At 34.0% G+C, this 13,993-nt stretch overlaps 2 protein-coding genes across 4 annotated transcripts; one reads left to right on the forward strand and one right to left on the reverse strand.

The window, feature by feature from the left end:
- The first annotated feature begins 311 nt into the window (after positions 1–311).
- Positions 312–10,652, forward strand: LOC140050348 (calpain-D-like). Of its 3 annotated transcripts, none has more exons than XM_072095501.1 (12): positions 312–380; positions 2,500–3,895; positions 4,204–4,412; positions 5,277–5,460; positions 5,701–5,845; positions 6,159–6,237; positions 6,392–6,517; positions 6,630–6,782; positions 7,004–7,162; positions 7,435–7,646; positions 7,933–8,087; positions 8,354–10,648. In XM_072095501.1, the coding sequence occupies exons 2-12, from the start codon at positions 2,510–2,512 to the stop codon at positions 8,705–8,707; spliced, it is 3,162 nt and encodes a 1,053-aa protein (XP_071951602.1). In that variant the 5' UTR covers positions 312–380; positions 2,500–2,509; the 3' UTR covers positions 8,708–10,648. The 3 variants fall into 3 exon arrangements, with proteins under 3 accessions (XP_071951602.1, XP_071951601.1, XP_071951603.1); XM_072095500.1 differs by lacking the exon at positions 312–380 and adding an exon at positions 394–750 and having other exon boundaries at positions 8,354–10,652; XM_072095502.1 differs by lacking the exon at positions 312–380 and adding an exon at positions 1,149–1,580.
- Positions 10,653–10,674: 22 nt separating this feature from the next.
- On the reverse strand, positions 10,675–13,831 carry LOC140050349 (leucine-rich repeat-containing protein 59-like). The gene is made up of 6 exons (XM_072095503.1): positions 13,694–13,831; positions 13,189–13,248; positions 12,810–13,073; positions 12,468–12,540; positions 12,092–12,256; positions 10,675–11,726 (listed from the first exon to the last, which is right to left on the reverse strand). Exons 1-6 carry the CDS (start codon positions 13,784–13,786, stop codon positions 11,485–11,487), a joined length of 897 nt encoding a protein of 298 aa, XP_071951604.1. The 5' UTR covers positions 13,787–13,831; the 3' UTR covers positions 10,675–11,484.
- Positions 13,832–13,993: the final 162 nt, after the last annotated feature.

Consider the following 13,993-nt stretch of genomic DNA (forward strand, 5'->3'; position numbering starts at 1 on the left):
TAGGCCTATGTTTTCTATTGTAAGCATGTACTTAGGTCCAAAGTAAAGGTGGCGAAAAATGGCGACCCACGTGCACAATTGTTTTCATATTTTATTTAATTAATATAAATATTACAACATACATCATAGTTTATATATATATCATATTATGTGACAATGTTTAATAGACACACGCTTTAAATTTTAAGTCATCATTTACTGCGATATTTTACGGGAAGTTATGACAATTGGAATCAACCAATCAGAGGACTCGTTTCATTATCAACAACGATATATCGACTATCGATTTTGTAGGTGTAGTAAACAATGATGGTAAATAGTGTGTGGAAGAATAAACCGATTAAATGGTTCGGGGAGTGAACCTTATGTCCGGAATATACGTAAGTTAATTTCAATATTGACATGATTAATACTCGAAAGTCTATAGTGCAGCTGTTGCGTTATGTAGTATCCAACAGATGGAGGCTTGTTTAGGCCCGAATTTCGACCAATTTGAAGTTAAAAAGTTATGGGCATCGCCGACTCTACGCTGAGGAGCTCGTCGCCTTCAGAGGAAGGCAAAGAAATGAGCTCAATGCCCCCACCGGCTAGGAGCAATTACCCTGTGAATAAAGAGGGTAGTAGTAGTAGTACTGGTGATGCGGATATAGGTAGTAATGTAATTAATAGTAGGGAATCTCGTAAACAACAGAATGTTCCTGAAGAGGAATCCATGTTTGACAGTGTTTTAAAGAAGGTTTCAGAACTGAGGTACACAAAAAGACGAAATTCTTTTTCTATTATTCAGTTAAAACTTTGTTGAAATTCGTTGAGGCATGACTTTTTTTTATTTGGAATTTGGTAATTCATTGAAGCATGACTTTTTGATTTGCTTGGATTATTGGTATTCTACTGTACATCGTTTTATTTATTTCATGATGCGTACGATGCCCTCAATCGAGTTCATAAAAAATATTTTATTAAAATGTTGGTTTGCCTCCAAAAAATATTGTGTGTAGGGTCGTAGTGTATATCAACAGGAATTTCCTAAACTTTTTGTTTTGTTTGAAACATTGTAAGTTATAAACGGATGAAAATAGCTAGCCTAATTATGGGTATTATAAACTTTTAATTATATTATTATTTGTAAACTTTGTTGTTTGTTTAATTTGTGTTGATCACAACTTAATATATGTCTGTTGGAATCATGTAAATTATTTTACTGTTAATCATACAAAAAAGGAATTTTTCATAACCAGCATAGTAAACTCTCACAAAGCCAAACTCTCTGGTGGAATAATCAAACCATAGTCCTGTATTAAAACTGGTATGTTGGATTTATGATAAACTTATTGACAGTCCTACGTCTCCATGTCATTGAATTCTAGTAAACTTTACCTGTTAGTGTTATTCAATACCTTTGGCAGTTTCACAAACAGGATATAACAATCTTGTATTGTACAATAGTATTTACTGTAGGTGTTGTACTTTATAATATCTCTGACTCACAATACCACTAATACACATCTGTACTTTTGGAATTCGACAACTAAACACTGCATTACAGTTTAACTGGTTTGTTGTGAGTCTGGTACATACAGGTTTGTACATCCAATTAATTTAATATACAATAATTTTATTATTTTACTAAACAACAGGTATTCTTCAAATTACAAGGAACAGGAAGATAATTTAATGTTTAATTTGCAATTTGCTTTGTAAATAAATAGCTAAAGCTATCATAATAGAGTCTAGGATAAATAAATAAATTGAATAGATTTATCAACCAGGGGTGTTATTACTGTATTGATAGCAAGTAACTTTGAATACCATAAGATTCATTATGAATAATATCAGGTAAAATAATAAGTAAATAAATAGATAAATTGTAATTGAAAATAAAGAGACAGAATGTATTTTAAGAATTTGACGTTCCTACTGATCAAGTAGATTCAAACGTTGAATTCTCAAACAATGTGTTCTGTTGCTTACTGTATGTTGTGTTCATACACCCATGTCTGTTGCACCCCTGAATATTATTTATAGACATTAATGTAGTCAGTATTGATCCTAACATTTTTATAATGAAGAGTTCATTGGTAAATGGTTATTATAAATGCAGTTAAAATTTTATTATAGGAATGTAACTGGCAAGGCAATAGAAGTCAAAGAAACTGTAGTATTGTTTTTTTAGTATTAGTACAGATATAGGCTAGGACAATAAAGTTGGGAAATGAATACAACATATTGTATTGTATTGAGTATTTCTTCTTGAAGTTCTAAGAATCATTAATACCATTTAGTATAATTCATATATAGACACTACTGTAAGGATAGTATTAGTACTGATATAGCCTAGGTCTTTAAAGTTGTGAGATGAATACAGTATATTGTTCATAGAGTATTTCTTTTTGAAATTCTTAATACAGTATCATTTATATATAGACATGTACTTTGTGACACCGAAAATTGAAGGAAACACAAAAGATAAAAACCATTTTGTTTTGTTTTTGCTTTCAGTGATCAGTTCATGGATGCTGTCATACCAGAACACTTCAAAGACCAATCAATGGATGACATAAGGAAGTCAGTAGATTCGACCATGCCACCATGGATCTGTCGGCATTGCACCTACGAAAATCCTCATCATCACCTTGCATGCAGTATGTGTCAAAAAGTGAAAGATTCTCAGACGCGGAAACCATCTGTAAGTCAAGGGTCAGATGACGAATCAGAGACTATGGACATTACGGAAGATGATTTAGAAAATGAACGATGGAATTGCAGAAGGTGCACGTTGGAAAATGAGCCGTCATCTCGTAGATGTAGTATGTGTGAAGCGCCTAAAGTAACCACAATGCCTTGCGTTGAACCCTTATCATTCCCAGGAGAAGTACGAAAGGACAATTTGGGAGTTCGCAGTAAAAGTGGTAAATCTAAACCGGTAAAAAATCCAGTATTGCCGGTTGTGGTAAAGGAGGAGGAAGATAGTGACGCTAGCTCGGAAATGGAGATAGATTTAAACAGATGGCAATGTAAACATTGCACATTTTTAAATAAATCTCTGAGTACTAAATGCGCTACCTGTCATCTTGAGAAAGGCAGCGTAATTATTCCTCATAAAAATACAGATGAAAGCCAAGCAAGCACAAGTGCCCAAGCACCAGGAGAGACTGCCATGGAAAGTAAGCAGACGACATCCGATGATAACTACAAAAAGCAAGATGAAACAAGAAATGGTTTACCAACAATTATTGATGTCCCTGTCATAGAAAATGGCAGTGTTGCGGACATGGTAATTGAAGAGGAATGGTCTTGTCCAGCTTGCACTTACGAAAATGCTGCCACCATGGTTCAATGTGCAGTATGCGCTGCACCAAGGGGTAAATTAAGCGGGAACGACGTGGTCCCAGAATCCAGGCGACGAGGGAACCTTAAAGTAAATCGAGAACGAATTGGTAGAAGTAACGCACTTAAAAAGAAAACATGGACTTGTAATACTTGTACACTAATAAACGTTACCGATACAAATATATGCATGGCTTGCAAAAATCAGCAATCAGCTGAACCGACGTGGCAGGTTAGCAAAAAGTTTGCACCAGGACCGAATGAATGGGCCTGCCGTCAGTGTACGTATAATAACCCGAATGTTATCAACGTCTGCTGTATGTGCGGACATAATCAAAGGTCAGAGGGTAAAGGTGAAACGTGGCTTTGTCACAAGTGTGGGATGAACGTCAGCACAAAACATGATAAGTGCCTCATGTGTGAATCACCGCAAAAACCAAAAACACAGGTAGCGAGTAAACCCCTAGGCCTACGAAGACAAAACAGCATTGTGCAAGAATCAAAGAGAAAACTAGATGAAGACTCTGCTCAAGAGAAGTTTGAACATATCAGGAATTTCTGTAAAGTTGTAAGTACCTTTATTAATTTGTTGTATTACACTGTACAATCCTTAGACCCATTTACACATACAGTACGATTGGGTCGGGTCCAAATTAATCGTTTGGGCCCGATCCAGCCTTTTTTATACATGCGTTCCAAACCACGGCCCTGAAGATCCATACTTCATCCTCTCAAATTATTGGTAACGTTTCACTGCATAAACTGGCCCAAACGTAAAAGCCGCTACTCGCTTCTGGACCTACTCGAGAGAGATGGTCCAGATCCCCAACCGGTCTTAGTTCTGTAGTTTCATTATTGTGTTTTAATCTTTTATAGAATAAAGAATATTTTGTAGATGACCAGTTTCCACCAGCACCTAAGTCATTATACTTCAACCCTGATCAACCCAAGATGAAGGCACGATGTGAACAGTGGCTACGTCCAGATCAGGTGCTAACATCCGAGGATGAAACGAGGATACCATGGACAGTTTTCAAGGTTCCAAGACCTTCAGATATTTCCCAAGGCATTCTGGGTAATTGTTGGTAGGTTTTGGTTTTGTTCAGTACATTCAAACTTTTTATATACATATTAAATCTTCTTGAGTGTGTATTACCTAATTCATCATCTGAAGGACCCACTGGAAATAAGTCCACTTGACTTCCACTGGTGTCTTTGTTAGACAACATCAAATAAAATCTATACATATCAAATATCATTTTTGTAATTCCCCTTTTCCCCGTCTGTGATGTCCCTCTTTCTGGAAGTATTTATCCAGAATCTTCAACAATAAATTTCCTTCCTATAGAAATTTTTTTCATTCACTATAAATAGTAAGTTCACGGATAAGTTTAATAATCTTGTGACCCTGAGGTCAAGTAATATCCCGCGGTGTTTTGTTACATAAAATATCGGAACAATGCATCTGATGACAAGAAACCTGTCACATATTTCCTAAAATGCCAAGTGTAAGGTGAACGCTCTAATATTCTTTTTGTTAACTCAATGTTAATGAGAAAAACATTTTTCTTTTTAAGCTTTGTAAAAGTAAAACATGAAAGTAGCAAATTATTTATACACTAATGATCATCATACTTATTTGAAATGATTATAACCAATTACGGTAATAGTATCAACAACAAGTATTTAATATACAAATAGAGTGAATGTTTATGACTGAGGGAATGGTAGAATATTTTAATGATTCATAAGTACTGACTGTTTTATCTACAAAGCGATAAGGCAGTAAGGCAATTTTTAAAACCTTACTCACAGGCAGGCCTAGGGGTCCCACAGGGTCCAAGCACCCTCACTGAATTTTGAAAAATACAATCAAAAATTAGTAATACACACAAAGTGACCTTTTTTCCTTAAAGAAAAATTCAATCAAAAATTATTTTGTTTTGTAGGTTTCTAAGTGCATTAGCAGTGCTAGCTGAAAAGCCAAAGCTGGTTGAGTATATTATGATTACACGTGTTGTCAACGACGAAGGGGCATATATGGTGCGTTTGTGTAAAGATGGTGCCTGGGAAACTGTGCTTATTGATGATCTACTCCCATGCGATAAGTATGGCAGACTTGTGTATTCACAGGTATGCTTAAAGCTCTGTCTACACTATCAAACTAGTTGGACAAAAAAAGTGTGATGTGCCCAAATATGGTAGTGATATGCCCAAATATGCTAGTGATATGACATCATCATGTCCATATATGGGCACATGACATCCTTCTACCTGTATGAAGCCAGTTTTATGGTATTTTCTGATTAGATACTATTATGATGATAGTCATGCCTTCAGCCATTATTCACAAAATTCCTACTTGCTTTCTAGGCCAAAAGGAGGCAGCTGTGGGTTCCATTGATTGAGAAGGCTCTTGCAAAGATGCATAGCTGCTATGAAAATCTCATTGCTGGTAGATGTGCAGAAGGCCTAGCCTTGCTGACTGGAGCTCCTTGTGAAAGCATACAATTACATTGTAAGTTTCAAACCAGGGATGTACAGTAGCTAGAAGAAAAGTGTAAGGTCAAAAACTTAAAGGGTGGGTGAAAAATAACACGAAAAACAGTACTGTACTTTACTTCTTCTGTGGGTGCTATGTTGAAATTAGGCTTGTTGGGAGACCTAAAAATAAGATTTAGGTTGGTTAGAAGAATTTGAAATTGAAACCTCCTTCCCCAACACAATTACTTTCATGCATAATGTAACTCTACAATACTCTATGTGCCTTTGTATTATCACTCCTAAGTCAATTGCTTAATGTAGTTCTTTGTTTTAAAAAATATTTTTAGCAAGTGGTCTAAAACCGGATGACCCTGTTTTAGATCAAGACTTCATTTGGGCACAGTTGCTTAGCTCTAAGGAAGCTGGGTAGGTATAAATACTTGCGTTGCAATTCAAGTTCTAGGTTAAATTCTATTTAATTAATATTGTATGTATGCTATACTTAATGTAAGGCTATGTTTAAAGCAAGTAACTGGGGAAAAAGGCCTATTATAACATTCTAAATTTCTATCTATTGTAGCTTCTTGATGGGTGCTTCTTGTGGAAGTGGCAACATGAAGATAAACCCAGAAGCATATAAGATAGTGGGTCTTCGCCCAAGACATTCTTACTCCCTATTGGATGTCCAAGATCTCAATGGAAACAGGTAGGTAACGACAAGACTATTTAATTTGTGTTATCAAATTTAATTCCACTAATGGTCTCTCAGGAAATACTAGTTAAGGAGCATATTATGACTTTTGTGTCTCTTTTTGTAGATTAGTCCGACTCCGCAATCCTTGGGGCTCGTACTCTTGGAAAGGTGATTGGTCGGATCAGTCGCCCCTCTGGACTGATGAAACGAGAGAGAAGTTGATGCCATTAGGAGCTGCAGAGGGAATCTTTTGGATATCTTTGGAAGATATGATGATGTAAGATAATTATCTCATGTCATGACTAAACAGCAAAAATCTTAAAATAACAATAATAATATTAACTTTTTAAATTGTGAACGTATATATGTTTGTGATTAACTATGAAATGGAATTATAATCAATATTTATTCTTTGAGAAACTATTTGGCCAAATATCCATTGAGACATTGTACAAAATAGTATGTTTACTAGAACCTGTGATGTATTTCTTGATCTAGGTATTTTGATAATGTTGACATCTGCAAGGTCAGGAAAGGCTGGTCTGAGGTTCGCTTGTCCAGCTTGTTTCCAAACTTTGCTGGAGGACCTATGGAAGTTACGATACTCACGATAGATGAGCCAACACAGGCGGATTTCACCCTCTACCAAAAATGGAGGTAATTAGTTAATAATTGCGCAATTTGTTAGTAACCATAATTATTTTTAAAAAACAATGAAAAGTAATCATTTGTAGAATAAGCACATCATAATATTCATAAACTAAAGCCCTGTCTACACTATCAAACTAGTTTGACAAAGAAAGTGAATATGGTAGTGATGTGGCCAAATATTGTAGTGATCATCATGTCCATATATGGGCACATCACATTTTTTGTCATATAAAGTTTGATAGTGTAGACAAAACAATAACTTTAAAAACTACATTTAGACGAGAAGGTAATGCTGAGCGTGATCCACTCGACCTCTGTATCGTCGTCCTGCGAACATCAGGTCATACAACCTCTGGAATGTCAAAGGTCATGACCTTCAATAAACGTCAAATCAGAGCATCTGTTGGTTGTTCAACCGTCCTTCAGAAAGGGACATATGTGGTGGTTTGTATGGCGTGTAACCACTGGACAACTGGAGTTAACATGCAAGGTATGTGTGTACAGTAGTTCAGAAGTATATACTATCTTAGAGAAGGTGGGGATGGGTTATCATTGTTTTTCAACCTTTAATAACTTGTTAAAGCTCTGTCTACACTATCAAACTTTATGTGGCAAAGAAATGATGTTTCTATATATGGACATGATGTCAAACTTGTTATTGTTATTATAGACTTTTTTGTGTTGAATCATTAAATGTTCCAGCAGAAATATTACTGGCTATAATTTGAAGATTAATATTCACATGCACACTACAGTATTTATATTTGTTTTAAAAGGTATGCGAAGTCCAGTTAGGAAAACAGCTTATCCCTCTTACACATTAGCAATACACAGCAATAGACCTCTAGTTGCTTCTCAGATTCAACCTACAAAAACATGCCTAGCTGATGTAGTGCAGCTACTGGCAGTGCAGAAAGGCAAGAGGCATGAGGTAAGTAGGTTAATGTAGAAATAGAGTACTAGTTTACTTAGTCTAGGTGATAACCAGGCATTCGGCTTAATTTCATCAGTTATACATTAGATTTCAAGAAATGTTAAAAGTGTTAATGTTAATTTTTACAAGCAGAAAAACATTTTGACACCTATGGCGTGTCATACCTTTACTTGAATCACGGAAATCAAATGCTGGTGCTCGTAAAGGAATACTCTTATATATTCTATTCATTATAACATAATTTTTAAAATATTCTTCTATAGGGACGCGAAGGTGTTACTGTCTATTATCTGGACCATGGTTGGGCTGGTCTATTTGTGGTGGCTGAGAATCGTCACCACGACAGGTCATTACATGTTCGCTGTGATTGCACAGACAGCATGAACGTGGTATCGACAAGAGGTAATTTGGTTACTAAGGATAGAATACCACCTTTACACAGACAAGTTCTCAATGTGTTGACGCAACTAGGAGAAGATGGATTCTCCGTGGTCCACCGAACAGCGCATCGTCTCTCCACGGCTAAAGACCTCATGGATTGGGCCGAACCACGTGTACAGCATGTACCTGAAATATCGTACGACGTGTTTGGACTTCACAGTCCACGCCCTTTGTAGGCGTGGCCAAAATACACAGTATTAAATTTGTATACCTAAGAGAGAGTTTTTATTGCAGATTTTGAACAAACCAAGCATTTTTAAATATTTTATCTTATCTCATTGTAGTATTTCTTAACTCATTTAAGTAGTTAAGCTAAGATTTGAATGTGAATTTTTTAACATAGATTTATTTTATTTGAGTTACATAATCATTCCTCTCATTTATGGTGCTTATTTTATTACTTAATTGTTGCTTAACTTCCAAATAGATATTCTTTATGCAACAATTCCTCCATATTATTAGACGGATAAGATTTCTAAGTATTTGTACCCAGGGTATTATATAGTAATCCCAGGTTGGTATTTATAGCCATGTGCTTTCCTAATTTTACATTTTTAAGCATTTATTTTTATCATCAGTACTTAATACGATATATATTTAGTCTGTACTTAATGTGATTTACTTACTTTCATAATATCATTGTTTTAAACTCGTAGGTTACAATTTCTTTTTCTATTCACAAAAGATGAATGTATTCTAATGTTCATGAAACCTCAACCATAAATGGCTGAAACAATGTATCTATTTTCATAGAATAATATAAGAAAATCATATCTGTTAAAACATACATTTAGTTTAAAGATAAACATCTTCATAAGGAAAATTAGACTTGCTCCAACTCCAAGTCTGTATTTATTGTCTTTTTATGTCATTCCACACGTCGTCGTTTGGATTTTTGTCTGAAAATACTCAAGTAATACACATATGAAACGCCATATGTGCAAAAATATTTATATTTTTAGTAATATTAAAACAAAACTCTGACCAGACTAAAGGAAAATGAACTCAAATGTATTAAATGAAATTATTTCAAAATAGATGATTTTAGTTTTTGTTTCAATGTAGTGTTGTCACTGCACGGTAGGTGACTCCAATCATAGAGATATTAGTGAGGTCAAAGGCGAACTTGATAGTACTTTAAATTGAATATTTTCAATTATATTAAGCTAAATTATATTAATATATTATTATTCATCATCATAATACATTACTAATATAAACTGATGTGTCTTGACTTGCAATTGGCTGAATCATGATATCAATGTGAACATTCCTTTCTGATTGACAATAAATGTGCAACATTGTAATTAGTAGTCTGTTATTAAGAAGTGCTTTGATTGTGCAATTGTTAAATGTATATATATTTTTTTATTAATTAGTTTTTTTTGGTCAGATTAATAAAATAAAATTTGGATTTGTAAAAATAACATGTGTTTAATGCGTTCTATACTGATCACTATTTTAAGCCATTTAACAATTATGTAGCAGATTTTTTTTTAATTAAATCAAATGTTTGTTATTTATAGGTGCAAGTTATCAACAATCGACTTTGAAATGTCAATAATTTACCAGAACATTCACTTCCAAAAGATAAAGGTAAACTTTTCTTCCAAAATAAAAAATCAAAACAGATTACAGTGGCGGATCCAGGATTTTGAAATAGGAGGGGTTCGGGGCCTAAAAGTAGTGAAATGAAGGACTGAGCTTCATTTGATGTCCTATCAATATATGGGCCATTGGATCCACCACAGGATTAATTAAACATTGTAAAGTATAATTATTTCATAGATTACAGTTAGTTTTAATTTAATTGTTAAGGGAGATCTCAATATTTGTATTTAATATATTTTCTAATCAAAAGCAAGTAAATGTGTGGTAATTGCATCTCATTTCTCATTATTTTTATTCTGTGTGCACTCCTACTAGAGCAAAATGGCATTTCCTATTATTCTTAAGCTCTGTCTGTGCTATCAAACTAGTGTGATGTGCCCAAATATGGTAATGATATGACATTATCATGTCCATAAATGATCAAATAAAGTGTGACAGTGTAGACAGAGCTGAATTCTTTGTGGATTCCCATAGTTACTGGAACAATTATGAGTGAACCTGATGATGCATAATAAAGTAATAGAACTCCAACCATTATATTTGGCCCCAAAGTTTATTGTGTTTACACAAGTTACCATGACGATAAAAATCATCTGGGCAGAAACAGAAATCTTAATAATGTACATAAAGTTGAATATATTTTTAAAAATGATACATTCTGAATACATAAATTATATTTTTTAGTAAAGACTAAAGCAAGTGCTGTATACAATTTGATATGACTGATTTGATATGACTATAACGTAATTAATCCACAATCTTGAGTAGCCATGTTTTAAGAAAAATTAAATTGTAATCATATAATCTCAATAAAGCAAATGCTGGTCTGTACAATTTGCTACGGTTATTACTGAGAGAGCCTAATCACAAGCTTGAGATGCTGATGTTTTATTAAAGCAAATGCTGATCTGTACAATTTGCTTCGGTTATTACTGAGAGAGCCTAATCACAAGCTTGAGATGCTGATGTTTTAAAGCAAATGCTGATCTGTACAATTTGCTTCGGTTATTACTGAGAGAGCCTAATCACAAGCTTGAGATGCTGATGTTTTAAAGCAAATGCTGATCTGTACAATTTGCTTCGGTTATTACTGAGAGAGCCTAATCACAAGCTTGAGATGCTGATGTTTTAAAGCAAATGCTGGTCTGTACAATTTGCTACGGTTATTACTGAGAGAGCCTAATCAGAAGCTTAAGATGCCGATGTTTTAAAGCAAATGCTGATCTGTACAATTTGCTTCGGTTATTACTGAGAGAGCCTAATCACAAGCTTAAGATGTTTTAAGAAAAATAAAATTGTAATCATATAATCTAAAATATTTGTTATTTACAATTCTGATGCTTTAAGAGATGCCAGCTTGTTTTGCAACTTTTTGTATATACTTGTGAAGTTGGTCAACATAACCATTGAATACACGACAGTCGGAAAGGTTACTGTGGCTGTCGCAGTAGAAAAAAATTCCTATCAGCATCGCAACAAGTAGAAAAATGATGCTGACTAAAATGGACCAACATGAAACCCCTGATTTTGTATACTGCTTGTTATCGATTGATGTATCACCATTCCCTTCATAGCTTGTATCTTCTGTGGAATAAAAAATTGGAGTAGTAAGGATTGAATTTAGTATCAGTGGAGTAACGCAGCCCGTATCCAGGGGGGGGGGGGGGTGCGTTGGGTGCAGACGCACCCCCCAAGTCCCAAAAGGTCCACTATTTCCTCGATTGGTATTTTTTCTTGTCTTGTTTAACTAAAGACAATATCATTATATATATACAAAATTTACATTATCAATGGTATCTCTTGGATATCTCTATTGTGCAAGCTTGTAGCAATTTCCAAAAAAAACCTTTTTCCTGAAGTGCCCATTTTCAAACTATAGGGACAAGAAGCAGTGAAGTGATGATAAAGTTTAAATAAAGTACTGTAAAGAGTAGAACAGTAATTCGTACCATCATTTTCTGCATCTGCTTGCATCTCTTCCAGTCTTCTCTCAGCCTCTTGCTCTTCATACAATCTTCGTCTCATCTCTTTTTCTTCCATTTTTTGCTTCTTTTTAAGTTCTCTCTGTTTTTCATCTTCTTTTTTCTTCAGTTTGTCTGTCTTTGCTTGTTGCTCTTTAATGTAATATAAAAATGATTTTAATATTATTACAGTATTAATAAATCTCTGTATGAACTTTTAAGTATTTTTATCAACATAATTTGGAAAACCATATTCTCAGGTGAAACCAAAATTACAAAGCAAAAAGGTAAATTGAAAATGAGTGTTATTAGCTTAAGATCATTTCTCCCACTTAGAAATAATAATTATCCTTTAAAAGCTAACCTTTTAACATTTGCAATTCTTTTTGTCGTTCTTTTTCGGTCTCTGTTTTCTTATTTTTCATATAAGCTAGAACCTATCGAGACAAAACAACAGAAAATGAATGAATCTTTCATAAGAGTGGTAAATTAAAGAGTACCTGTAATAAAATAAGTTTTCTATGCAAAGTGAAATATATTTGCTCAATACCTAAAATAAAAATTACTCAACTTAACAGTCCTGTGGATTGAAAAGCACAGCCTGAGTGAATGTACATGAACATTCAGTTGTAAATTTACTTAAAGGTATTTTATTGTGTATTTCAAACTAATTAATGCGTAAACTTAATTAAACAGTACACTTTACCCTTGTTGCACATATTTTGCACTCTTTATCATTCAGACAATCTCCTACTACTCTTCTTAATGATTCTTCTAGCGGGTTCTCCTTCATATCTAGCCATCGCAGCGCTTTCAACTGAGCAAAGCTTGTTGGCAATGTTCTTATTTTGTTACCAAGTAGATCTAAGTGTTGAAGTTTTGGTAAGTTACCGATACCATTTGGTAAGCCGGTGAGTTGGTTCTTACTCAGATCTAGTTTGATGATATGTGATAGTAGTCCTATATTATCCTTGAATATAAAATAAAAGTTATGAACATTTCTAACAAATAATTTATGTGAAAAATTAAATTGATTAAATTACTAATAATAAAAATTTATAACCATGTTTTAAAAAAAATCTTACCGGTAAAGTCTGCAGCTGGTTGCAAGACAAGTCAATCACAGTTGCTTTTGGGAGGGCAGCCTAAAATCAAAGAAATCAATTTTGTTATTCTTGCTTGCTTCTCTTTCATTTGTTGGGAAAACAAAGATTTTTAATGAGTATTGATCGATTGATTGATTATCCATGACCATGTCTATATGCATATAATTAAATTTTTATATTCAATATAAATAATTGATAGAATTTATAAATATTTTCAACGTTCAGACGGGATCACCATGAACACTTTCTTTTTTGAACTTGTAGAAATGTTCTACGTTGTTGTTTTTATATTTGATAATATGGTGAGGGAATTCCCAAATTCATTAATCCGCTCACCTCTCTCAACTGGAAACCTTTCAACCAATCAAAATAAAAAAATGGAACTGATGTAGACCAAACATGTTGATTATCGAATGCTGTTCAATATGTTTTGTATGTTGTTTACTGAGCTGTTAAAAGTTTCAGTTGAGGAATACTAGCTTACCAATTCCTTTACTGGCACTTTTGTCAGGTTACCCATACTCAAATCCAACTCTTCTCCATCCAACTTATCCTTTAGATTGTCTTTAACAGGCATTTTAACTAATTTTCTCTACTACTACTCTGCAAAACAACACTTACACGTCAGTCCAAATAAAAAGTGAAACGCCTCAGTGCATTCCACGTGTGAGTGTCAAAGTGCAGGATTTGGACGAAACCAAATTCATAATGTGAAATAACTATATTATCTTTAAAGTTTAGATAGATGTAAAATCTATCAGTATTGCTGTAAATTTGCTCTTTT

The sequence above is a fragment of the Antedon mediterranea genome, chromosome 5 (assembly GCF_964355755.1).
Source record: "Antedon mediterranea chromosome 5, ecAntMedi1.1, whole genome shotgun sequence".
In the NCBI taxonomy this organism is placed as follows: domain Eukaryota; kingdom Metazoa; phylum Echinodermata; class Crinoidea; order Comatulida; family Antedonidae; genus Antedon; species Antedon mediterranea.